Source organism: Pyrus communis, chromosome 15 (genome assembly GCF_041283825.1).
Source record: "Pyrus communis isolate YQ-2024b chromosome 15, ASM4128382v1, whole genome shotgun sequence".
Taxonomy (NCBI): Eukaryota; Viridiplantae; Streptophyta; class Magnoliopsida; order Rosales; family Rosaceae; genus Pyrus; species Pyrus communis.
Genome location: NC_142579.1, coordinates 32,150,194 through 32,176,820, shown reverse-complemented (window position 1 = coordinate 32,176,820; position 26,627 = coordinate 32,150,194). Strand labels below are relative to the sequence as shown.

Here is a 26,627-nt window from a genome sequence, read left to right as displayed (position 1 = left end):
TGAGTGGCAAGATGCTATAACTCAAAAGCTTCAAGCTCTGAATAACAACCTGACATTGAGTGTGGTGGATCCTCCAAAAGGCTGGAAGGCAGTGGGAAGTAAGTGGATATATAATAACAAGTTCAACTCCAATAGGAACATTGAAAGACACAAGGCACGGTTAGTAGCTCAAGGTTTTACACAAACCTATGGCATTGACTACAAGGAGACATTTGCTCCAGTTGCCAAAATGAACATTGTGAGGGTATTGTTATCTGTGGCAATCAATAATGCATGGCCCTTATTCCAAATGGATGTGAAAAATGCATTTCTTCATGGGGAGCTTGAAGAAGAAGTGTACATGAAGTTGCCTCCAGGTCATCCGAGATAAAAAGAATCCAACAAGGTCTGTAGACTTCACAAAGCCATATATGGTCTCAAATAGTCCCCTAGAGCTTGGTATTCGAAGCTCAGTTCAGTTCTTAATGCTGCAGGGTTCCAAAGGAGTCATGCTGACTTTTCTTTGTTTGTTCGAAGTGGTAATACTAGGAAATTAATGGTACTTATATATGTTGATGATCTTATTATTACAGGTGATAATGTGAGTGAAATCACAGCTCCTAAGCAATCGCTTCATAAAAAAATTGCCATTAAAGACTTGGGGAACTTGAAATACTTTCTTGGCATTGAGGTGGTCACCTCTTCAAAGGGGTTATTCTTGAATCAAAAAAAGTATGTTCTAGATCTTCTGGATGAAGTTAACATGATGAATTGCAAGCCAGCTCGGACACCCCTAGCTAGCAAACTTCAGTTGCATAAAAAAGGTGAACCTCTCTCGGATCCTAGTGTTTATCAGCGAGTGGTTGGGAAACTCATTTATCTCACCATTACTAGGCCTGATATTTCTTATTCAATAAGCCTAGCCAGTCAGTTTATGCACTCTCTTACACTAGTTCATTGGGAAATTGTCAAAAGAATACTTCATTATCTCAGGAGCTCAGTAGGTAGAGGAATAGTTATGAAGAACAATGGTTCAAATCACATCATGGCTTGCACCGATGCTGATTAGGCTGCAAATGCCATTGATCGAAAGTCTACAACAGGTTTTTGCACATTTGTTGGAGGTAATCTTATCACTTGGAAGAGCAAGAAGCAAACTGTAATTGCTCGGTCTAGAACAGAAGCTGAGTATAGGGCCATGGCAGTGACAACATGTGAACTTACATGGCTGAAAGGTCTTCTTTCTAATCTCAGTTTCACAAGCAACACTCCAATGTCTTTGTTTTGTGACAACCAAGTTGCCATGCACATTACCTCTAATCCAGTGTTTCATGAGAGGACTAAACATATTGAAATTGATTGCCATTACATTCGTGCTCAAGTTCAATCCAAGGTGATTGACACGGTGTTCACACGAAGCCACGATCAACTGGCTGATTTGTTCACAAAAGCCCTAGATTCTACTCAATTCCATCATTTGTTGTGCAAGCTTGGATCAATTAACCGCCTTGATCTAGCTTGAGGGGGAGTATTGAAACAAATCGAATACTAGTGCTAGTTGTTTTTATCTGTCACAAGTATGGTTGTAAAGCAAATGTCACAAGTATGCATGGTTGTAAGTATCACTCTAGCTAAGTATGGGTTAAAGTGATTTTCTCAACCATACTCTAGTCTTCCATACCTTGTCACTTACTTAGGTCTTTTGTCCATCTTTCTTCCTTGTTTCTAGGAACCACTTTACTTGTTATTAATTTTTGTCTTGTCCACTTGTTAGGACTGATTTAGTAGTAAGGTACGGCTGTTAGCCTTCCTCTTGTAGTCTTCTTTTCGGTTCTCTATAAGAGTTATCTTTAACTCTTGTAATGATCATGAAAAATACAATACAAAATTTAAAACCAAAACTCAACATACTACAACACCAGATTTTACACTCAAATTAACATAACAATTTACCTCAGTCTCGAACAAAAACAAAATTGCTCAGGAACAAAAAAGAAAGTCTGCTTCACTAAGGGGAAAAAACTAACTTCTGGTAATGGATAAGGGAACGAAAATTCTACAATGCATCAATGCATGCAATGCATCAATGCATGCAATGCATTCCATTTTGGGATCCTTTAGACCATCAGATATGATGGTTTCATCAAAAGCATTCAATTTGACAATTGGAGGACGCCATTTGTATGGTATTATTTCAAAGAATAATTTTTATGAAGTGGGAATGACGTTATTTCAAGTAAGCACTTTTTTTCTTGTGTGAACAAGTCAAGCACTTGTCATATTGAAAAGTTGAATTTACTTTCTTTTTTTACTTATCATGTGACTTGTTTAGATAAAACCACAAGTTTCAAGAGTATATTTCTCGTGTTTTTTTTACGAAAACTTACTTATTCAGGAATATATCTCTCGTGTTCCTTTATCACTCCTCAAGTGAGAAGTCACTTTAAGAACGCTAACATTTTGCAGATTGAATGTAGTCAACTTTGTTAAGACCACATAATTTCTCTTATGCATTGAAATTCGAATCTCTTCTCCCCCGCTAATAAACAAGCTTTATTTTGTGATTTGTCCTTGCATATTACGTCTATACCCCTAAGCACTAGGAAAAAAACTGACTGGATATCAGATGGACAGAATCCTGTAACCTTATCCTCAAAAGTTCTAACATGTCAATTCAATACCTCTGAGTTTTCCGACCAAAAAAATCATCAGAAAAAAAAAAGGTAAAAAAGTAATCAAAGAAAATGGCCACAGCCATTCTCTCCACTGCAAAATCCTTCCTCCCTTCAACCCTTTCCTCCTCAGCATCTTCTGTTACTTCTTCTTCTTCACTGACAACACCACCAACATTAATTCTTGTCCAAAAAACAAATACAAGGAGAGGATTGACTTTTTGTAAGGCCCTGAGTGAAGAGCCACACTCACCTGCTCCAATCCTCACCAAAAGAAGTCTGTCCATCTGCTTTCTCACCAGCTTTGCCTTCTCATTGGTTGGCAAAGATTTCAACAGTTCTAATGCAGCAATTCTGGAAGCTGATGATGATGAAGAACTGTTGGAGAAGGTTAAGAAGGACAGGAAGAAGAGGCTTGAAAGGCAAGGAGTTCTCAGCTCATCAAAGAAAGAAACAGGTTTTTGCTTTGTCCATTTGACTTTGCTTTAATTCACTTCAAAATCCCAAATTAAATGCTTAATTTTTTTTTCCTTGTTGTTTAATTTGAATTTCAATATAAATGATCAATTCCCCTGATAGAACATGTTGAATTATCTTTTTGATGAATAATATTTACGCGTGTAGTCCAAAATAATGTTCTCAAACTATTCTTGGTAGAGAATGTAAAAGTTCGACTACTAATTGTATCGAGGCCTTCTATCTTAAAATTTTATACCTGTTGTATGTGAATATGGTTAAGTTGGAGACATTATCAGTGTTGATTAGTATTGGGCCACCATGCCAGTCAATCTCTATGAAATCTTAACATTCAAATTGAACCAGTGCAATCTAGAGACTGCTTTTGTTTCAGTTTTCAATAACTGGAAACTATGCAGCTTCTAGACCTAAATATTTGCATTCTAGTTATGTTTCTATTATTTCTTGACAAAAATCAAATAGTGTGTAATCCACTGGTCTATGAGAAATCTGTTTATTTGGTTGTGTTCACATGACCTTCTCAAATTCATCCACAATGATGCTTCGCTTCTGTGACATGCGTGAACCTTACCAGAATAGTATTGATCTGTTGCAGGATATCTGCAGGAACTTGTGTACCGGCTAAGCAAAGCAGGCCAGGCCATCGAAAGTAACGATTTGCCTGCAGCCAGTTCGGTTCTTGGAGCCAGCACTGACACAGATTGGGTTCAGAAGGCGAACCTCGCTTTGAATAAGGTCACCCCTCATCCTGGTTTATAACATTAGCACACACTACACACAATGTGAGCCTTCTCACGAAAAAAACTTAAATATTGAAAACTTATAGCGTCATGTACCATCATGTTTGGGGTTTTCAGATGGCCATTCGTTGTGTATTGTTTCCGAGAATTACATTCCGCAGTTAGAGTCTCAGTTTCATGAAGAGTCACAGCATCTTCTATTTGTTATGTTGGCATACATTACCTAGCTTTCCGTGTACTTTCTCAACAGCTAAGCTCTAGCCCTGAAGAAAAGACTGAAGTGGATACGTTCAACTCCTCACTAGCTTCATTGATATCATCAGGTGAGTTACTCCATCACATTGATCTTCAATGCCTCACTTACATTACAGAAAATCGTCTGTTATTTGACTGGAAAATCATCGGTTAAACATACCTTTTCGTGGATCCATTTTGTTTTGCAGTTACGCGGAATGATGTAGAGTCCTCCAAGCTTGCATTTGTGTCTTCTGCCAGTGCAATTGAGAAATGGACAACATTAACCGGGCTCATTGACCAGCTTAAGGGACTTTAAAACACAGAAGATTACTCATTTGATCACTACGTTTATTTATTTATTTATTTTTTTCTGAGAGGAAGACTCTAAATTCCAATAATTCTCTGAATCAGTATTACAAATATGAGTTCCAGAGTCTCCATTGATTTCCGGCTACCGCAGTTTTCGCTAGAAACTACAGATTTCGTTTCATTGTTCAACCTTACATTGAATTGAATGAATGAAACTTTTCGTTTTCATGTATTTGACATCCTGTGCACAACACGACCAGCTATGTATGTTTCAGGCTTTCAGCATTTTACGATCTCAAATCTTTGTTCATCCGATAAAACACAGATTAAACCAGACCAGTGGCAACCGACAGCTAGATCGAGCGAAAAGACAAGGTTATCACTACAATAGTACAGAGCTGCATAATATTAATAATACATCACCAGTATCTTACAACATAATGTTACGGGGGTCACTGCCGCTACATTCTCTCTAGTACACAACAAAAGGAAGGTACATTTTATAGGCCTAATCTACCGATTCTATAGACGGATACTTCAATGGACAATCAGAGAGCTAAAACTAACAACACAGAAACTGAGTTTTCTCAGAAATGTGCAAGGTCAGAATGACGGAAGAGAAACGGGTTTTAAACGAATCATCAAGGATCGACCTTAGCAGCCTAATTGCCGGGGCTGCCATTCTCTTCGACCTTCTTGCCTGCTTTATAAACACCTGAACTATTATGTTCCTCATCGTTCCCTTTTTCCTCTACTTCTCCTTCATGTTTGTCCCCATCTGCAATAGCAATACCGGCTTTGCCCTGATACCCAGTCACTTCATCTTTCCCTACCCCAACTGGTGGTTGCTCAACCTTTTCTTCTTTTTCCCCTTCAACTTCCTTCCCATCAATGGATGCTGTTGAATCTCCCAGAGCCAGAGCATCGCCAGGTACGTTAGCTTCTTGTTGAACTTTGGCTTCTTCGGAAGGAGCTGGTGTTTTTTCCACATCTTGGTTTTCCTTCACATCAACCTTTTCCATCTCAGTATCTGCATCTTTCTCAGCTTTTTCAGCATCTTGCACATCACTACTTTTCGTTTCCTTGGCTCCTTCAGGAGCAGCTTCCTTTTCTTTGTCCTCCTTCTTCGCCGAAGTTGATTTTCTGCTTCGCTTTTTTGGGGGCTCACCTTCTGGTGGCGGAGTTGCTTTTGCCTTCTCACTAATCCTTGCTGACCGCCTTGGTGTCTCACCAGTGCCCCAATCAAATTCTGATACTGCAGGACCACCAGGGTGTGCTTTCAGGTACTGTTCCAACTGTCTTTTGCTGGTGATCTCCTCTCCTGTCGGAGCTGTAAATACGATCTCATTTTTCTTAGGAGTTCCACTTTGCTTGGGCAGAAACTGCGTGTTAAACAAACCAACCTCAGCGTGTTAAGTTGACTCAATAAACTGGAAAAAAAAAACACATAACAAGATAATATGCATTGTAGGAAAAACATTTGAAAAAGGTGCTATGCGAGGACTTGCACGAAAATGGAATAAGACAAACTATTGAACCGTGGTAGGCAGATATTGAAAGTGCACTTAAGAGATAAAGGACAGCGGTCATGCACCTTAAGAAATCAACCAGCACAGAGACCTAATAGTTCATTGGAGTAGTGCACTAAGGTTTTTAAGTAAAACAACTTGGGAAAGTAAATACGAAGGCTAATAATGGAATCCGCTGGAACTCTAACTCAACAAATATATCTGAAAAAAAAAAAAAATCAGCAATAAACTCAATAACAGAGTATCCCCAAATACAACCACAGAGATTGTAATTGCCTCCACTTTTTCTCCAAGTGTCTATATTCCAAACTACATTCTGTATAAAAATATGCAAATCCTCATACAATTGCGAATGCAGAGTTCCAAGAAACATGTACAAAAATCCCGAAAATTTGCCGAAACCGAACCCTACCAGACCATTTAACGTAACAAACCATAAGCAAAAGCCCCAGAATTTAAGCTCAATTGCTGAAAAACCAACACAAACCCTAAAACAGAACCATGACCAAATCCTCAAATTCTACCACACAAACCCACCAATTCACAAAACCCCAAAATACCCAATTGAAATTTCCCCAATTAAACATGAATTAAACTAATTTAGCTACCCAAAAATTCAAAATTCAAAATTCCGTAGCTCAGAAAATTATGCGGGCAAAAAAATACAGAGCCAATAAAACAGAGAGAAAGCAACTAAACCTTCTTAACCCAACCAGAAGGAGCTGGAAGTTCCAAGGAAACAACCTCCTCCTTCTCCACAGAGCTCGCCATTTCACTTCCCACCTGCAAAAAATTCAAACAGTTATTTTCCAAAAAAATATAAATGAAAAAAAAAATAAATAAATCCTGTATTTTAATAACCAAATTACACATTAATTAATCGGTAAAAAAAATTTAAATTAAATTAACTTAATTGCGAGAAGCAGTAAGCAAAGAGGGAAAGCTCCTTACTTTCTCTGTAAAATTCGATGAGGCTTTGAAAAATTCGATTGAAAAGGAGGATAGACAAAAGAGGGCTAATTCAATATAACAGACACGTTGCTAGCATTTGTGCTGCTGCTCTTTCGAGAGCTCGTCTGTGATTTTTGTGCTGGGTATTTTGGAACTTGACGGCGCGATGCGGTGATGGCACGTGGAGCGGATGGGGATTATGGACGGTTGGGATTGCGGGTGATTGAGTAGGTGGGTTTTAACTTCGGAGAGCTGTGAGTCACCGCTCGGGGGGGTTGTGTCGGTTGGGTTGTATGTGATTGCTTTGGGTTCACAACCATACAATCACTACGGTGGACAAGATACGCAGCATAGGAGCTCGTGTTTTGAATTTCAAATTTATTTATTTTTTGTCTTGGCATCTAATTAAAGCAACAAAAAGAATATCCACTTATCCATAATTTTGGAAGTCAAGTAAAATATAAATCAAAGACAAAAACCTTCAAATATATCTGGACAAATATCATTAATCTGATTCTGGGCCTTCCACTGGACTGTGTGGGTTGAGAAATGGAGACGCGACGAGACCAAAGCTTGTAGCTGAATCCTGCAGACCGTGAGGCCCAATACCATGGGCTGTATCGTACAATGTGGAGAGTCCAAGGAGGCCTCAAGAGGCCGAAGCCGTGATTCTACTTACCCATAGCTATTGCATACAACATAAAAATCGCAAGGCTAACTAGTACGTACATGAAAACTTACCAATTTTCAGTGTTTCAATCATCATTTTGTTTTTAAGTCGTTTGATCGTAATTTGAACGAAACCTATCCCAACGTTCTCTTCGTGCGCACGCGATGTGAACTTCAAGCATGCATGCAAGAGAATGTATATGTGTGTGTGTGATAGTTGTGTAAATATATGGATGCCCAGAATGAAATGGAAACCACGTCCTTTCATTTCAAAGATCAAATATGTCCATTTTTGTGTAGGACATGTACCATAATAATATATTGGTCAAACAGTAGTTAGTACAGGCAAATGGAGCAATCGTCCTTGTACATAAGGAAAAGGATCCTCGTCAGATTTTTTTTCCTGGGAATTTTAGGGATTTCGTAATCGTGACTGTTTATCGTACATCGTGTAGTCAGAAATCATTTCAAAATTTTAAATTTTAAATTTTAAATTAAATATAAATAGTACCTAACGAAAACTGACCGCACGATATACAATGAACGGTCACGATCACGGAATTCCTAGAATCTCTTAAAAAACGATTCGGTGAGAATCCTTTTCCTTTAGATAAAACCAAATATATGCAATCTAGCTATTTATCATTATTAATTAATTGGGGAACACGATCCACATGTGGCGCATGGCTACATTTTCAAGGCTTGTATCAATATTGACCCTCTACGCCATGTTGCATTTTGTATACGATGCACCAAATTGTCATTACGGAAAGTTTGGAGCTTCAGGTTTTGTCTATTTATGGTGGGGATCCTACTACCCTAAAATGCATGGATGATCCATATATATATATGTGTGTGTGTGTGTGTGTTAACTATAACTTTTATTCGAAATTATGTGATGATCTCGCATGCATGCGGTTGCTTAAATTGTTAGAATTTGTAACAAGCAACTCAAAATTAATCGACAATAACTGAAAACATTTATACAAAACTTTCATTTCAAACATAATATGCTCTCAAGTCTCAACAAATCATATGCATGCATGATGCATCTAGTTTCTCGGGACTCGGAGTTGCGTGTGTACCATGACTGGTCAAGGGGCCTATGATGTGCCCATATTTTAATATAAAGCTTACAGGATCCACTCTCTTGGGCAAGGTGAGATGTAACAATCCACCCCCCTTAGGGGCCCGACTTCCTTGTCGGCATACTTCCGACCAAGGATTGGCTCTGATACTAAATTGTCACATCCCGACCCGGACCCCACCACATCTCGGACTCGACTCCGTTATAGCACAATATTGTCTGCTTTGGGCCCCTATCACACCTTCACGGTTTTGTTTCTGGGAATTCACATGAGAACTTCTCAGTGAGTCACTCATCATGGGATTGCTCTCGCGCGAACTCGCTTAACTTCGGAGTTCCAATGGAACCCGAAGCTAATGATCTCCCAAAAGGCCTCGTGCTAGGTAGAGATGAGAATATACATATAAGGCTTACAAGATCCACTCCCCTGGGCAAGGTGCGATGTAACAATCCACCCCCCTTAGAGACCCGACGTCCTCGTCGGCACACTTCCGGCCAAGGATTGGCTCTGATACCAAATTGTCACATCCCGGCCCAGGCTCCATCACATCCCGGACTCGACTCCGCTGTAGCACCATATTGTCCGCTTTGGGCCCCTATCACACCTTCACGGTTTTGTTTTTGGGAACTCACACAAGAACTTCCCAGTGGGTCACCCATCTTGGGATTGCTCTCGTGCGAACTCACTTAACTTCGAAGTTCTAATGGAACCCAAAGCCAGTGAGCTCCCAAAAAGTCTCGTGCTAGGTAGAGATGGGAATATACATATAAGGCTTGTAGGATCTACTCTCCTGGGCGATGTGGGATGTAACATTACATTTGTTATATTTATATTCATGGCTAAATTTTTTATCATATATTTCTATTTTTAGTTTTAATTTGCAACTTTTTTGTTTTAATTTGTACCAATTTTCTTTTCAGTTTTAATTTGTACCCATATTTTTTAAACTCTTATTTGTATTTGTACTCATATTTTTAATTATTTGTACCCAATTTTTATTTTGCTAAATGTACCCATGCTAATTATATGTATTTATTTTATGTTTTAAAATATATCAACAGTTATTTTTTTAAATATGTTAATAATTAGGTGGGTACATTATTTTTTTGCGATAATTTTTGTGAAGAACACTATTACTAGGGGTGGGCACGGGCTGGGCTAGGCCCAAATTTACAGAAACCGGACCGTACCCGTTGGAAATAGTAACGGGCTGGGTCGAGCCGAGTAATGGAATTTCTGAGTTAGGAACCGGACTGCACCCAACTCATTTGAAACGGTTGTTACGGGTCGAGTCCACAGATCCCTATCTCTCTTGCTCGTCTCTCCCAATCCCAAATCAAGGTCTCTGTCTCTCGACTCCAATCGATGATGGCACGATGGCAGGATGGCAGGAGATTGTCAAACACCACCAGATGCTCTAAAGTCTAAACTCCACAACAAAAAAAAAAAAAAAAAAAAAAACAAAAAAAAAAAAAAAAAAAACAAAAAAAAAAAAAAAAACCCATCTCAGATTTCCCACCATACCTGCAAATTAATGAAAACCCATATGGGCTAGATACCAAATCTTGCAAAAAATTAAGATCTAAGAAGAGACACTGGAAGACTAAGAACAGAAGGCATGATGGGCGATTTCGATTCGCATGGCGCTAACGATACAGTTGAATCTAAAGATTCAAAACTAATGGGTTATTAGCACAAATTTCTTAAAAATCAGAAACTGAACATTTACATACATACACATTAATAAAACAAAAAACTATTGGGTTGCAGTTTATCGAAATTGGTCAATAAAGAATATTGTCTTTGATGACTTATATTTTGCTTACCAATGATGCAATGGCAGCATGGTTTATATACAGTTTGCATATACACGCATGCAATAAACAACAATAAAGGTGGCAGAAACTAAACAACAATAAAGGCGTCAGAAGCCATGTGATTGTCTGGCTGGGAGTATTCCTTCTGTTGTCCAGGTTGTACAGCAGCTAGTGGGATTATTAGTGGACAGCATTAGCTTCATCATCCCCCCGTAAGCTCATGAGCGGACGACGAACGAGCTTGGACTTTAAGAAATGAAAACGATCAGCAGATAAGCCCTTGGTGAATATGTCTGCAATCTGAAAAGTAGTAGACACATGATAGACATTTAATGACTTTGCTACTACAAGCTCACGCACAAAATGATAATCCACAGCAACATGTTTTGTTCGAGCATGGAACACGGGATTAGATGCCAATGCAATGGAGCTTGTGTTATCACACCAAATTAAAGGAGTCGAAATACGGATGCAAAGCTCCTGCAGTAGTTGTTGGATCCAAACAAGTTCAGTTGCCGTGATGGCCAACTGCCGATATTCGGATTCGGTACTTGAACGAGCAATTGTGCGTTGCTTTTTGGAGCTCCAAGATATTAAATTTGGACCAAAATATATGCAAAAACCACCAGTGGAGCGTCTAGTGTCTGGATCCCCGGCATAGTCCGAGTCTGAAAATCCGACCAAATCAGTACCACCGCGACTAAACTGAAGCCCGTCCTCAGGTGTGCCTTTTAAGTAACGAAGGATGCGTTTTACTGCAATCCAATGAACTGAGGTGGGCTGGTGCATATGCTGACATACCTGATTTACTGCATACGTGATGTCAGGTCTGGTGATGGTTAAGTATTGCAGAGCGCTGACCACACTGCGGTAGCTGGTAGGATTAGGCAAAGGAACACCATCAAGAGAATGAAGTAGGGAGCTAGATTGAGCTGGAGTAGCGCAAGGCTTGGCGTCCAACATATCTACACGCTGCAACAAATCGAGAACATATTTTGTCTGCTTTAGATGTAACCCATCAGCTCCACGAGTTGCTTCAAGACCCAAGAAAAAATGGAGGGGTCCCAAATCTTTCATAGAAAAACTCTGACCAAGTGCATGGATAAGGGAGTCAACATGAGAGCATTGATTGCCTGTGATAAGGATGTCGTCAACATAGATTAGAAGAATCAAATATACTCCATGATTATTAAAAATGAAGAGAGAATGATCTGCTTGTGATGCCACAAAACCCAAATCAAGAAGATATTCAGAAAAGCGATGAAACCATGCTCTTGGGGCTTGTTTCAAGCCATATAAGGACTTGCGTAAACGACAAACATGATGAGGATACTCGGGGTCTTCAAAACCACGTGGTTGTTTCATGAAAACTTCTTCAGAGAGATTCTCGTGCAAAAACGCATTTTGGACATCAAGTTGGCGTATAGGCCAATTATAAGAAACTGCAAGGGCAAGAACCAGACGAATGGTGACATGCTTAACCACCGGACTAAACGTCTCCGTGTAATCAACACCCATCGTTTGATGAAATCCATTGGCAACAAGACGAGCTTTATATCGTTCCACTGTACCGTCAGATTTCCGCTTTGTGCGATAGACCCACTTGCAAGGAAGAACATGAGTAGCAGTTGAAGAAGGTACCAACTCCCATGTACCAGCAGCTTTCAAGGCCTTAAACTCCAATGTCATTGCATCACGCCAATGAGATAATTGATTTGCCTCGCGAAACGAGGTTGGTTCAGAATCAGGAGCTTGTAATGATGTCAATAAAGCATATTTGGGGTTTGGTTTTCGAATGCCAGATTTAGACCGAGTGAGCATGGGATGGGGAGCAGAAGCGGAGGAAGGTGGAGGAGCCTCATTAATGGAAATCAAACTGTCAGAGCTATCAGGAGCAGGTTGAGAATGAGGTGGCGAGGAAAGTGAAGGTGTAGACAATGGTGAACTTGAGGAAGGTTGCAAGGGGAAGATAGGTGTTGCACTAGAAGAGAATGTTAGAGTATGAGGAATAGAAATATGAGATGATGAAGGTACCTGAGGGAGAGGTGGTAAGGGAGAATGAGTGATAACCACGGGAGAGTAAGCTTCTGACGGCAAGACTGAGGAGAATTGTGTAGGGTTGTCGAATGGAAAAGTTTCCTCATCAAAAACCACATAACGTGACAAATAAACTCGTCCATTTGACATATCATAACAGCGATAGCCCTGATGATGAAGTGAGTAACCAATGAAAACACATTTTTTTGAACGAAATTCCAATTTATTTTTATAGTAACCAATGAAAACACATTTTTTTGAACGAAATTCCAATTTATTTTTATTATAAGGGCGTAAATAGGGAAAGCAAGCACAACCAAAAACACGAAGACATAAATAAGAAGGCTTGCGACTATACAATTTTTCATAAGGCGAAATATAATTCAATTGGCGTGCTGGAAGACGGTTAATTAAATAAACTGAGGTGTTGAAAGCATCCACCCAAAAAGAAGAAGGCATTTTAGCAGTGGCAAGTAAAGTAAGACCCATGTCAACAATATGGCGTTGTTTCCGTTCAGCAGCACCATTTTGTTCAGGAGTATGAGGGCATGTTAACCGGTGCTCAATACCATTATTAATTAAAAATTGTTGAAATTCCTTACTCATAAATTCACCCCCGCCATCAGTTTGGAAAGATTTTATCTTATAAACAGTATGGATAGATAGAAGATTTTCAACAAGCAATTTAAATTTTTGAAAATAAGAAAAAGCTTCATGTTTAAATCTCATAGGAAATATCCAAGTATAACGAGAGTAATCATCAAGAAATATTATAAAATACTTGGAACCCTTAACAGAGACAATTGGTGAAGTCCAAACATCACAATGAATCAATTGAAGAGGACAAACTGAAACTGATGGAGACAAAGCAAATGGTAATTTAGTGCTTTTGCCCAATGGGCAAGTAGGGCAAAAACTAGGGAATTTAGAATCCTTAATAGGAATAGAGGACATAATTTTTTTTAAAATTGCAGGAGATGGATGACCGAAACGCTGATGCCACATAAATGAAGAGGTTCGTTGTCCAAATAATGCCACGTTCTTGAAAGGAAACTTCGACAAACCCACACGAAACGGATATAATCCATTCTCACTCTTGCCGTGGAAAAGCGTCTTCCCCGTGGATAGATCCTTCACAAAGAAATCAGTAGGAGTGAAAATGAAGTAGCAATGATTATCACAACAAAAGCGATGAACGCTCAGTAGATTAGCAGAAGCAGAAGGACAATGCAACACAGAATTTAAAGGAAATTGAGACACGAAACCGGAACCAATATGCTTTATAGACAAACCTGCACCATTACCAACCGCGACTTGGTCTTGGCCAATATATTATGTGGAGAGGCTCAAATTAGCTAAATCATTGGTGATGTGTGACGATGCGCCACTGTCGGTATACCATGTAGTGGACCGTACATTAACCACAGGAGAGGCAACCATCATAGCATGAGATTGTGGATAGCGGCCTTCGGAAAAAGGAGACTTGAAGCAATTTGTGGTAGAATGACGATGATCACCACAATAGTTACAAATATTAGAGGAAGAGGGAGCATCCGCAGCATGGTTGAGAAGATAGGAAGAGCGACGAAGACCAGCATTTGGTGTAGGAAGAAGTCCTCGATTCTGAAACGAGCCACGACCGGATCCACCATGAAACAAACCACTGTTTGAACCACCACGACGGCCAACAAAAGGATTACCAGCACCGCGACCTTGAAAAAAGCCACGACCTTGAAAACCACCACGACGGAATGAGGATGTACGACCATTTCCTCGGTGAAGTGTGGTTCCACGACCAGGATTGGGAGTGGAGCCAGAAGGGGCAAAGAGAGCTGTAGTGGTGTGATCAGGACTGAAAGTAGGGCTATAGTCGTCCATACGGCTTTCAGCGCTCAAGAGCAAAGCAACCATATCGTCAAGACTCATAGGATTTTCTCTTGCTTGAACCGAAGTAACTATACTTTCGAAAGCAGGACCAACACCATTCAAAATCAGCTCCATAAGATCATCGTCATCAACAGGTTTTCCCGCAAGAGCCAATTGATCAACAAAGTTAGTTAATTTATCAACATAGTTTGTGATGGACATGTTACCTCTTTTAGTGGACTGCATCTGGTGCTTAAGTTGAAGAACACGGGTGTGAGATTGAGAAGCAAAACGTGTTTTCAGAGTATCCCAAGCAGCTCGGGATGTGTCACAGGTTGCGACGATGGAAAGCACATTGGGTGTCAAAGTTGAGTTAATCCAACTCAACAATTGTTGGTCATGTCGCTGCCAAGTTACGTACTCGGAATTGAGAGTAGTAGTATTCTCAAGAAACTTGGTTGGACATGTTTTTGTACCATCAACATAGGCAACAAGATCATTACTTTTAAGTAAGGGATTAAACTGGGCAAGCCACAACATGTCATTGGTTCGATCAAGTTTGATGGAAACCAGATAGGAAATATTAGGAAGGAAGCTGGTAAGAAGAGAAGAAGAAGCAGCCATGGAAGCGGAAGAAAATTTGAGAAGAAGAGAAGAAAGAAAAAAAAATACAGTCGCGAGCTTGCTGGGTTAGAGGAAGGAGGAAACAGATGCAGGAGGTTTTGTCGTTAGACAAATGGCTCTGATACCATAAAGAATATTGTCTTTGATGACTTATATTTTGCTTACCAATGCTGCAATGGCAGCATGGTTTATATACAGTTTGCATATACACGCATGCAATAAACAACAATAAAGGTGGCAGAAACTAAACAACAATAAAGGCGTCAGAAGCCATGTGATTGTCTGGCTGGGAGTATTCCTTATGTTGTCCAGGTTGTACAGCAGCTAGTGGGATTATTAGTGGACAGCATTAGCTTCATCAGTCAAATGAGTTGCTCAATTTACTTGATAATTGTAATTGATTCACTTACTTTGCTTTATCCATATCATTTCCTTCCACAATATATTCCGTTTGTTTTTCCAGAAATTACAAGAAAATAATTAAATTAATTAAAAAGAAAATACTAGCTCTGCTTGATTGGGCATGGAAATGCCGATCTTCTGGCCGATTTTGGTGAGGACGTCAAAGTACTTTGCTTGTGTATGAACATCACCTTATGTCCCGGTACCCTAGCTCACAGAAGATGAACGCGAACAGGTATGGAGGGATTAACTGCTCCATCAACGACCTTATCGTCGACGCACCACAAAGCGTCGCCAAAGATTAGCGCCAAATAAAGCGTCGCCAAAGATTGAGGCATGATGATGATGGCAGTGGACGGGGCGAGGAAGGCATGAGCGAATCAGGATGAGAGATGGAGGTCTAATGATGATGGTGGCGGAGAGAGAGGAATGGAGATTCAAGGAGGAGAGATCGAGGAAGGGGAGAGTTGAGTGAATTAAGTCGAAGAATGGAATGGAGCTTCAGGACTCCCGGACAAGAATGAGAGAGAGAGAAAGGGTGAAATCAACGATAGGAAATCAACGTAGGAAATCAAGATAGGAAGTCAACGGTCTGGGCCGAGGGCCCCTTTTTTGCAATTTCTAAAACTGTCCAGCCCCGTTATCTACCTATACCTGCCCCGCCCCCCCTGCCCTGTTTTGTATTTATAATTTTTGGACCCACCCCGAGCCTTGATTACCCGGCCCGACCCGCGGTTCCTATTCCCGTTTGCCCACCCCTACTATTACTCTCAAATTGATTTTTAAGTATTTATTATATTTATAAATATTATTTAAATTTGTTTAAATTTCATAATTTGTGGGACATTAAATGCATAAATGCATGAATTAAATCTCTTAAATGAGGCTAAGGACCTCGATCAAAATATTTAAACAAATAAGGTTTCAGTATAACAATTAGGTTGATTAGGGACCAAAACCAAAATGATCCTTTAATATATTTTAATGAATATTTACCATACATTTTGGAGTTACGAATGGATTAATTGCACTAATTTTATTGTTTTAATTTCTGGACATTCAATATTAGAGTTACAAGAAAAAATAAGAAGAATGAGCTTTTAGAGTTCCTAAAGTAATGTTATCGTGCAAGGGAAGAGATTTGGAAGTTGAACTTGAATTGAAGAGCTAATTAACGTGGAACGCTATCGAGACTTGGGATATTTATTCTATTTATTTTAGTATTTATGTTATTTATTTTAATAAGGATTGCAAAAGTCCATTAGGTTAGGTTTTGAATTGGTTTAATTTGCTACCTGGCCATGAGTTTTATATAAGGAGGTTACTTCTTATCAGGAGGAAGCCACCAAAAAACCACAAAGAACAATTCATATAGGGGCTGCGGCAAGGAAGGACAAGAGGAAGAGCTACTTTGGAGATTTTGGGTTTCTACGGCTTTTTTTTTTTTTTTTTTTTTTTTGGGGTTGTGTTTTGGATAATGGGTTTTGCTTTTTGTACATGGGTTTTGTGTAAAATTTGCTCATTTGTATATTCTCTGATTAAAATTTCCATTTTTGGGTAATTTGGAGCTGTTAATTTACCCCCATGAAGTTAAAAGTATTGAGTTTGCTTTGTTCTGGTTGGTTTTTGGATTGGAATTGGGTTGTTGTTGTTGTTTGGTTTTACTGAAATTGATACGAACAACATAAGTTACTGCTCATTAAGTTTCTATATCCTCCCTGTGTAGGCATCCTGCTCATACTTATATATTTCCTTCTATTTTTCTCCTGGCCTTCGAAATGTTTCCCTTTTAGGTGGATAAAGGAGTTCGGGTTGGATGTTTATAGTTTTCCTCTATTACATTGAACTTTAGTAATTAATTTGAAGTCATACTTTATATTTTGCACTGTCTCGTGATTGTGGATCGAGAACTGGCAGTGGCAATGGTATTTAAGCCATGAAGTTTTCAGGGACGGAGACATTATGGATGGATAAACTCTCCACTCTTTTGGGTTTTGACTCATAATGATGTTTCCTTCTCTTTTTGTTTTTAAATTATGTCTGTTGTTCTTGCATTGATTAGGTCTTAGGTTAAATCTTTAGTTTCGAGGCTGTTGTCGATTGTCGACGAGAGAAAGAACAGGCATTGATTAGGTCTCTACATTATGTCTAAAAATCGCAGGACATAGGATGGTGTTGTTTTTGGATTTTTGCAGATTGTTGGTATTAAAAAAGGAGGCGTTAGGCGCATGTAGTGTAAGGGGAGAGTAAGAGGAGAGGTCCTAAGCAAAAGAACTTCAGTTTTGAATTCGAAATTTCAGAGGACATGACCTGCTTTAGGAAAAATATATATAGTAGTTAGTTTTCGTCCCTGTAACTACATCTTAGTAGAATTATGGAAGCATGGTATGTATTTTAACTTCTTCTTCTTTTAAAGATATTTTTCTGTGATGTTTAATGATTAGGATGGATTGTGCAAGATTAATGCTTACTTTTATTGTGACAAGCTTCTTACTAATGGAAATTTCACTTGTCAAGGAAATTTCACTTAAGGTGAATGTTGAAGGCAAAAAAGCAGCAGAGGATGCAATGCAAGAAGAAAGAGAGCCACTGTAGACTCTGTAGTGAAACATTGATTGAGATTTGAGAAAGAGAATTAATGTGTTTTATTAAACAATTTCCCAATCTATGTTAAGATTCGGAGATGCATGTAATTGATAGAAAGTCGAATTCTACTATATAAAAACACAATCATGCTAGTGTCAGGTTAATTTAAATAGTTGATATCCATTTTAATTGGCCTATTAATCAACTTGATGTTCAAAATGTGTTTCTACATGGTTCTTTGAGTGAGGAAGTTTATATGCGGCAACCCCCTGGTTTATTGATCAGCAACACTCGTTGCAACCATGTGTCTTGGTTATATTTGTTTCATTTAGTTCTTAAGGCAAAGTAGACAGACATAAACATGTTTTGTGACATTCCTAATCTTGTATTCTTGTGCATTGTAATAAAGCTCCAGGTGTTCATCAAATCACTCCATGACTTGCATATGCATACAAACCGAATAAAGGAAGGAGGTGGCTAGCACAAGCACTAGGATGCTAAGAACGAGTGAAACGGGCGTAATTGATTTGGATGAAAAAATAAATAAATAAAAGGGTTAAGGGGTGAAACAAGTGATCCGTTAGCTTAACGGGCTGGGTTCGGATAACCCGTTAGCTTAACGGGCTGGGTTCGGATAACCCATTAGCTTAAGGGGTTGGGTTCGGGTGACCCTTTAGCTTAACAAGTCCTAACCCAAACCCAATAAACCCGACCCGTTTACAGGTCTAGCTCGGATGTAGGCTAACAATAAATACTTAATTTCTTTGTGGTATTGTTATTATCATGTTTTTCATCTTTATTGAGTATCTTTTGCTATTCATAATGCGCTTGATTTTTATTTAAATGCTTGATCACCATCTAGGTTTTAATCGAGTTGATTTGATGCAAGTTAGAGTAGATGTCATACTTAACTTGAGTCTAGCTTCTTGCAATTGATATCATAAACACCTATTTTTAGATGCCATGGAATAAGGGTTTGTGTGATTTTCCAACGATTTCCATAGACCTTTATGGATTCTTACTTGTTTAAATTCATCTAGATGTCATATAGATGGTTAACATGCAAGGATACTTTTGGTGCAACCAGATGTCATGGTTATTGAATAATTTAGGGAAAATTGATCATCAATATTGGGGAACTACTTAAGCATAACATATTAAGCGAATTAAGTAGAATTGGTTACGGTGAATTCGGATGCCCTAGGTCTTTTTTTTTATTTATATTTATTTATGTTTTTCATTTTATTATTTACATATATTTTACTTGAAGCTTTGTTTTATTTCAGTTTAATTCAAAATTTCCTATCTTTTTCATTAAAGTTTCTCAATTATATTTGTTTAAATTTAATTAGTAAGACTTTAGAATCAATTTGATCTCTGTGGGACGATATCCGTGCTTATATGCTACACTGCCATTTGATTCGAATACTTGTGAGCACAAAAATTCGAGACTTAATGAAGCTAATTTCAGGTATCTAATTTTCGCAACAACCTAATATTGTACCAGCAGTCAAAGGACGAGAAGTACTCTCTAACGAATATATAGGGAAAATGTAACATCCCACATCACCCAGGGGAGTGAATCATGTAAGCCTTATATGCATATTCTCATCTCTACCTAGCACGAGGCCTTTTGGGAGCTCACTGGCTTCGGATTCCATCGGAACTTCGAAGTTAAGCGAGTTCTCACGAGAGCAATCCCAAGATGGGTGACCCACTGGAAAGTTCTCGTGTGAGTTCCTAAAAACAAAACCGTAAGGGCGTGGTCGGGGCCCAAAGCGGACAATATCATGCTACGGTGGAGTCGAGTCAGGGATATGGTGGGGGGCCCGAACCGAGATGTGACAATCCCCGGCCGGAAGTGTGCCGACAAGGACGTCGGGCCCCTAAGGGGGTGGATTGTAACATCCTACATCGCCCAGGGGAGTGGATCATGTAAGCCTTATATGGATATTCCCATCTTTACCTGGCACTAGGCCTTTTGGGAGCTCACTAGCTTCGGATTCCATGGGAACTCCGAAGTTAAGCAAGTTCACGCGAGAGCAATCCTAAGATGGATGACCCACTGGGAAGTTCTCGTGTGAGTTCACAGAAACAAAACCGTGAGGGCGTGGTCAGGGCCCAAAGCGGACAATATCGTGCTACGGTAAAGTCGAGCCCGGGATGTGGTAGGGGCTGGGCTGGGATGTGACAGAAAGTGAGAAGTCACCGTACATGTATACAGGGTTAACTTATACACATGTGGATATAAGTGGTCAGGACTCATGAAATACTAAAGTGAATATGTTTCCTACATTGTAGGTATAATTTACTAAACAATTACACAGGTCATAGAAAGAGGGTGCGGCACATAGAGAAAGAAGAGAAAGATGTATAATTGTGAAGTGTGTGTTGTATCACCCTATTGTGCCTTTATTTATAGTAGTATGGAAGGTTAAATCATTACCCTTTTAGGATTACAACTCTAAATAGGATATTAACTACTAAAAGGAATATTCCAAGATATTCCTGGATACATTAGGATTTACACAATCACATTCATAATCTAATAGGACTGCAACACTCCCTATTGAGTGTGTAAATACTCAACTAAATGACGCATTAGGTATTTAGCGATGAAGTAAGTACATTTGATGAAATCGTCGGTACAATGAACAAATGCGAGTTTCAGATCAATGGAAGAATGCATAGAAAGTAAAACTCACAAAACCTTACTATGGTAAAACCCAAGGTGGGAGAAAACCCATAAACTAAGGAGAAAAGTGAGAAGTTTCATTAAGTCAAAACTATACGTCTTTTGGACGCAAGTAGAAGAGCTCACAAGGGTATGATCAGCCCAGGATGGGTGCCTCCTAGTTAGGTAGCAAAAATCTAGTGGGAAAAATGTTTGTAATCGTAGGGAAAAATAGTACATTAAGATCAAGTGAGTATATTTCTGGTTCTGAATACTTCCCCTGAGTTTGACAGAACTTCTGAATCAGAACTACAAGCATTGCATATGAATAGTTAGGCATACCAATTCCTCAAACAAGCTTCTAGAAGGTTAACTTCAGTAGTGACGTTGTGCAGAGGTCAACAAGGTTATTTGGGATCAGTTTGCATGACTTCAATCTCATGATGCTTTACTGATGTGATGTAAACGCAATATGTCTTGATGTTGACTTCGTTGATGTATCATGTCTTGGTTGGGTGGATACATGCGGCATACTCTTCATGAATCATCGTCAGGACTCAACGATGGATGAAAACAACAAGTACTTCAAATATGCTCAACAAGAACTCCTAACCATGTCTCACATGTGGTGTAGTGAAGTGAGGTAAGTCTTGGAATGATTCGAAGATTTCCCAACTAAGGTCATATCGTGGACCTCCAAGATATTGGGATATCCATAACGGTAAAGACATAACCATTCGGTGATTTGCCTTGTGCCGGTTTGATAAGTAACTAGCGTCAGCATAACAAACAAGGCAAGCATCATTTCTCTTTCTCTCGGGCCAATCCACGGTGATTTGTCTTGATTACCCACCCCGATCCGCGAATCATTTACCCATTTGCCCACCCCTAGTCCAGTCTTTTAGAGCAAGCTCATCCTCATTGTTGTTGGTTGTTAGTTGCAGATATAACTGGGGTCTCATGGCCTCGTGATATTCTTATGTAATCTTTCTTTTTCTCTGGGGCTTTTGTCCCATTGTCAACAAAAAATAAATAAAACATAAAATGTCCATTCTTTCTCTAATTTGAGATTTACTCTCAACACTTACTAGTGTTTTTTTTTTTTTTTGGCAAAGGTAAATTTTAGTACAATTAGAAAATTTACACAACAAAGACCCAAACCAAAGGAAATAGGGCCTTCCAAACAACAGACCAAGAGACCAGACAAAGGATTATGCCCAAAAATAGAAACAAACCAAAAGAAAGCCCTAGCCTTCGACTACTACCTCCGCCCCAGCACCTCACAAGCAGCACGAACCACGAGCCCCAATGAAAGTCAGAAATCCAACTAAACAATGACTCATAGATAAAAGAAAGGAAGACCCCATGATCCAGCAAAGAAACCCTATTTGAATATAGCCACCACATAAAAGAAATAAAAAAAATCATGTGGGATTCCCACAAGCAACACTGCCAACAAAGGCAAATCGAGAGAATTTGGTGGTGAGAACACCTAAGTCGACGTGAACATCGGAACTCTATACACCTTCTTGATGGACCGCAACAAATCATGGTAAAAAATGACTTCATACTAACTTTGGGAAGACATTGATGAAGGACGGAGCCAAGTCGAAGAGAAAAGAGATCGAAGTTTCAAAGAATGGATGAGGGACGTGAAGATAAAGGGATAACATGGATTTGAAAAAAAGAAAAAGATGGATCTAAGGACATAATTAAGTACGAACAATAGTTGTTAGGGTGGACAGATCACACTAGCCATAATGGATAGTAGGGAAAAAAAAGAAAATACTGCCACCGATCTATGCCATAGCTAAAGTCGACGGCTGAACGGAAATTCAATACAAAAAAACCTCACACTAGTGGTGAGAAAAACTCTCAGTTAGAGAAAAAGACTCTCATCGACTCACTGATTAGTGTTTGTTGCTGTATAATCCATCGTCCAATTACGCTATTAGAATTAGTCAATAATTTAAAAGAAGAAAACATTTATACTTCACTCCTACAAACAATCACCATCTTCCTTAAAGCCCTAAACCACCAAAAAGGGGAAGGGTCCACCAAGACGGAAAAGGATCCTCGCCGAATCATTTTCCTAGGGATCCCATGATCTCACTCGTTCATCGTATATCGTAAGGTCAGTTTTCATTAGGTACTATTCATATTTAATTTTAAATTTTAAATTTTAAAATGATTTCTGACCGTATGATATACGATGAACGGGTGAGATCACTGGATCCCTAGGAAAAGATCCGGTGAGGATCATTTCCCCACCAAGACAACCATTCTGCATAGGCCATCAATCAAACATTATTAGTCATGATCATTTGTTCAAATTAATGTGTACGAATATGCTTCTATTTAGAAGTTTTGACTTATGTGAGTAACCTTCTTTTTATCTCTAATCTTTTAATGAAGAAAATGGTGCACACGATAAACTATGAGAATGAGCTCCTGCCAAAAAATTATTGGGTGTATACAAGATCTTCTTGAACCTCTTCATGGGTGTATCCAAGCACCCCATGTGAGGAATCTCAATTTCTGGAAAGCTATAATTTAAAAGTCACAATTTTACTTCATGAAACTCAAAATTTGTTTCATTTTGACTTGTGGACTCTCTTCTCCCAAAACTCAAAAGTCACCCCCTTGGAACATTTGTGGGACCCCACCACCAAACAAGACCATGCAAGTTGTGCCAATAAATTTGATTATAAATCTCCACTATGCGTTAACATCAACAATAAAAAAATATTAAGTTCAAAAGAAATTGAAGAGATGAAAAAAAATAAAAAAGAAATTGATTAGTCTAGTGCACTTAATTCAAACCCACATAATGGAATTAACATAATTAAAGCAATGTGGAGTGAATTTTGAGTTTTATGGAGTAAAATGACGACTTTTGAGCTTCAGTGTGCAAACGAGGATCAAAATCAAGTTCTAGAGCCAATTTTGACTTTCAGGGAGTAAAATGGCGACTTTTAAGTTACATATCGCAAATTGAGATTAAAATCAAGTTCCAAAGGGCATAACTAAAAATAAGCCTTAAATACTTATAAATACACCCTTGTAGTTCTGTATAATTTAAGTAGTCCCTTCTTGATTTCATGTATCTATTTTCATTTGTTTTATTTTTTTTAGGTTGGTCGGTATGGTGTTTTCAAGCAAATCTTGTGAGAATGGAGCTTTATATATAGAGACAAAAACTTTTAGTATATTTCAAGGAACTCCACTAGTTTTTAATCACGTCAAGAAAAAACAAAAATATAAAAACAACTAAAACCCAGCCCAAAAACATAAAAACAATGTTTTAAAATATCATCCATACCCTTAAGGCCTTACAGGTATTAATAAAACCCAACCCTCACAATTCCAACAAAATTAATGTGCCATAAGCTCAACACATCCTCAATTATTTCTACAGAATCAGTTTTGAAATTATATGTAGAATCAGTTTGTATCATTTACTACTAGAATCAGTTTAACCCGTTATCGACCATTTTTGCAGAATCAGTTCAACTCATCCTCAACAATTTTTGCATAATTAGTTCAACCTGTCCTCAACTATTTTTCAGTTTTGCAAAATCATTTCAACCTGTCCTCAACCATTTTTCCATAATCTGTTCAAACCGTCACCGACCATTTTTGCATGATCAGTTCAATCCGTCATCGACCATTGTGCAGAATCAGTTCAACCTGTCCTCAACCATTTTTGCAGAATCAATTCAACTCGTCATCGACAATTTTTGCAGAATTAGTTCAACCCGTCCTCGACCATTTTTGTAGTTTTGAAGAATCAGTTCAAACCGTTACCAACCATTTTTGCATAATCAGTTCAATCCGTCCTCGACCATTTTGCAGAATCAGTTCAACCCCGTTCTCGACCATTTTTGCAGAATCAGTTCAACCTGTCCTCGACCATTTTTTTGCAAACTTAGTTCAACCTATCTTCGATCATTTTTGCATAATCAATTTAATACGTCATCGACCATTTTGTAGTTCAATCCGTCCTCGACCATTTTGCATAATCAGTTCAATCCGTCATCGACTATTTTTGCATAATCAATTCAACCCCGTCCTCCACCATTTTTGCAAAATTAGTTAAACCCGTCTTCGAACATTTTTGCAAAATCAATTCAATCCGTCTTCAAACAATTCAACATGTTCTCGACCATTTTTGCATAATCAGTTCAACTCTTTGACTATTTTTACAGAATCAGTTCAACCTATCATCGACCATTTTTACAGAATCAGTTTAAACTATCTTTGATCATCATTTAAACTATCTTTGATCATTTTTGCAGAATCAATTCAACCTGTCTTCGATCATTTTTGCAGAATCAATTCAATCCGATCTTCGACCATTTTTGCAAAATCAGTTCAAATTATCTTCGACCATTTTTGCATAATCAGTTTGAAATAACTTGACCATAGTAAAAATTATTGAGTTAACACAGCTGCGCTAATCTAGGTAAATATTAAACAAAGAGAGATCCTTAAATCCTATCGAGCCGATGACGAAAATGTAGTTTCTATTCCAAGCTAAAATATTGCTACCACCACTATACTATGTCATTAGACTTTTAGCTTTCTTCCCCCTCCATTACACTTTATGCAATTGAATGGTATTATGTACAACATTAGAAATAATAATAATATTCAAAAATTTAATAAATAAATAAATAATTTGCAACTAGTTTTGTCGTTAAGTCTCCATGCTTTTCTCACTGTGACTAAACTACTACAGTTATAATAATGGTACATAAATATTTGCACCAACAGGTCCACCACCGTGGGCTCCCCATCAGCCATAGGTGTTAATGACCTTGCTTCCAATAAGACCTGCATCACCCATGTCCAACTTGCAATCTACAATGATTGTTGTTCCAAGCATTGGATAGATTTTGACCATTATTTGATGTTGTTCCCAACACCATTTGTGTTTAATTCAAGCCAACTTTCTTGCTTCCAAATGGAATGACAGTGCATAAAGCCATTTTTGTCGATGAAGTCTTCCTCTCGAGTCTAATTAATTCAGCAAACACATTTTGTATATTTGCTGCGAACAACCCAGATAAGTGAATTCCTTCACTAATTAAGATGCCAAAACATGAACCACATATCATGCATTGCTTGATCGATGAACTCGTATGATGGATAAGAAAGGCCATGAAATTGAAGAGGTTGCCTATTGTGATCTCACTCTTCTCTTAGCTATTTCATCAAACAGTTATGGTGTGTGCAAATAAGACTTTTGGAGGTATTTTTACGCACTTTATTTGCACACACAATCTCAATCCACCCATCATAATATGCATAATTGAATTTCACATGAGCATGTCTAATCAAACAATAAAAGAACTTTTTTTTGGAAATTAAGAAAAAGAGCATTTGATATCGAGCCAATTTTTGCAGGCTTGAGACATCCAACAAATATGTACATTCACCATTAACGAGGCGCTGGCTTAGGGCATTTGATTTCGAGCTAGTTTATGCAATATCACCATTAACAAGGCCCAGTCTAATAGAAACAATGCTAGCGGTGGCGAGGAAGCTACAACTAGGAGGTGGTGATGGTGACCATCAGAGAAAGTGAGAGAAACAATGGATGAAAGGAGATAGAACTGTGAAGACATTACTAGTATAAAGAATATTTCGTAATTTACACTAACAACAAAAAAAAAAAAAAAAAAAAAAAAAAAAAAAAAAAAAAAAAAAAAAAAAAACCTTACAATATCCTGTTTTGAAAATATTAACTTTTGTCCCTCATTGAAATGTTTAAAAAGTGTTGTCTCAATATATAATTAAGTATTAAAATGTACTCCAAGTGTATTTTTTTTTATTGTTCTAACTAATTCAATTACGTGCATATATGCAGTATGAACTAGGGTTGGGCAAACGGGGTCTAGGAATCGCGGTTTGGGGCGGGTACAAGCCGGGTCCAATTTTTCTAAAGAAGAAACGGGACAGGGCGAA

General features: G+C 38.4%; 3 protein-coding genes across 3 annotated transcripts; 1 reads left to right on the top strand and 2 right to left on the bottom strand.

Annotated features, from left to right (window-relative positions):
- The first annotated feature begins 2,620 nt into the window (after window positions 1–2,620).
- Window positions 2,621–4,646, top strand: LOC137747577 (thylakoid lumenal 16.5 kDa protein, chloroplastic). Its single transcript, XM_068487712.2, has 4 exons — window positions 2,621–3,108; window positions 3,724–3,863; window positions 4,119–4,191; window positions 4,312–4,646. Exons 1-4 carry the CDS (start codon window positions 2,724–2,726, stop codon window positions 4,419–4,421), a joined length of 708 nt encoding a protein of 235 aa, XP_068343813.1. The 5' UTR covers window positions 2,621–2,723; the 3' UTR covers window positions 4,422–4,646.
- Window positions 4,647–4,790: 144 nt separating this feature from the next.
- On the bottom strand, window positions 4,791–7,181 carry LOC137747567 (uncharacterized). The gene is made up of 3 exons (XM_068487700.2): window positions 6,895–7,181; window positions 6,643–6,726; window positions 4,791–5,796 (listed from the first exon to the last, which is right to left on the bottom strand). The coding sequence occupies exons 2-3, from the start codon at window positions 6,712–6,714 to the stop codon at window positions 5,077–5,079; spliced, it is 792 nt and encodes a 263-aa protein (XP_068343801.1). The 5' UTR covers window positions 6,715–6,726; window positions 6,895–7,181; the 3' UTR covers window positions 4,791–5,076.
- A 6,656-nt stretch (window positions 7,182–13,837) lies between these two features.
- LOC148690870 (uncharacterized) lies at window positions 13,838–14,995 on the bottom strand. The gene has a single exon (XM_088685033.1). The coding sequence runs from the start codon at window positions 14,993–14,995 to the stop codon at window positions 13,838–13,840; it is 1,158 nt and encodes a 385-aa protein (XP_088541159.1).
- Between the last annotated feature and the right edge of the window lie 11,632 nt (window positions 14,996–26,627).

Coding starts and splice junctions, on each gene's coding strand:
- LOC137747577 (XM_068487712.2), top strand. CDS start 2,724: ATGGCCACAGCCATTCTCTCCACTGCAAAATCCTTCCTCCCTTCAACC. Junction 3,109..3,723: donor CTCATCAAAGAAAGAAACAG/GTTTTTGCTTTG, acceptor GATCTGTTGCAG/GATATCTGCAGGAACTTGTG. Junction 4,192..4,311: donor AGCTTCATTGATATCATCAG/GTGAGTTACTCC, acceptor TTTGTTTTGCAG/TTACGCGGAATGATGTAGAG.
- LOC137747567 (XM_068487700.2), bottom strand. CDS start 6,714: ATGGCGAGCTCTGTGGAGAAGGAGGAGGTTGTTTCCTTGGAACTTCCA. Junction 5,797..6,642: donor CTTCTGGTTGGGTTAAGAAG/GTTTAGTTGCTT, acceptor TTTAACACGCAG/TTTCTGCCCAAGCAAAGTGG.
- LOC148690870 (XM_088685033.1), bottom strand. CDS start 14,995: ATGGCTGCTTCTTCTTCTCTTCTTACCAGCTTCCTTCCTAATATTTCC.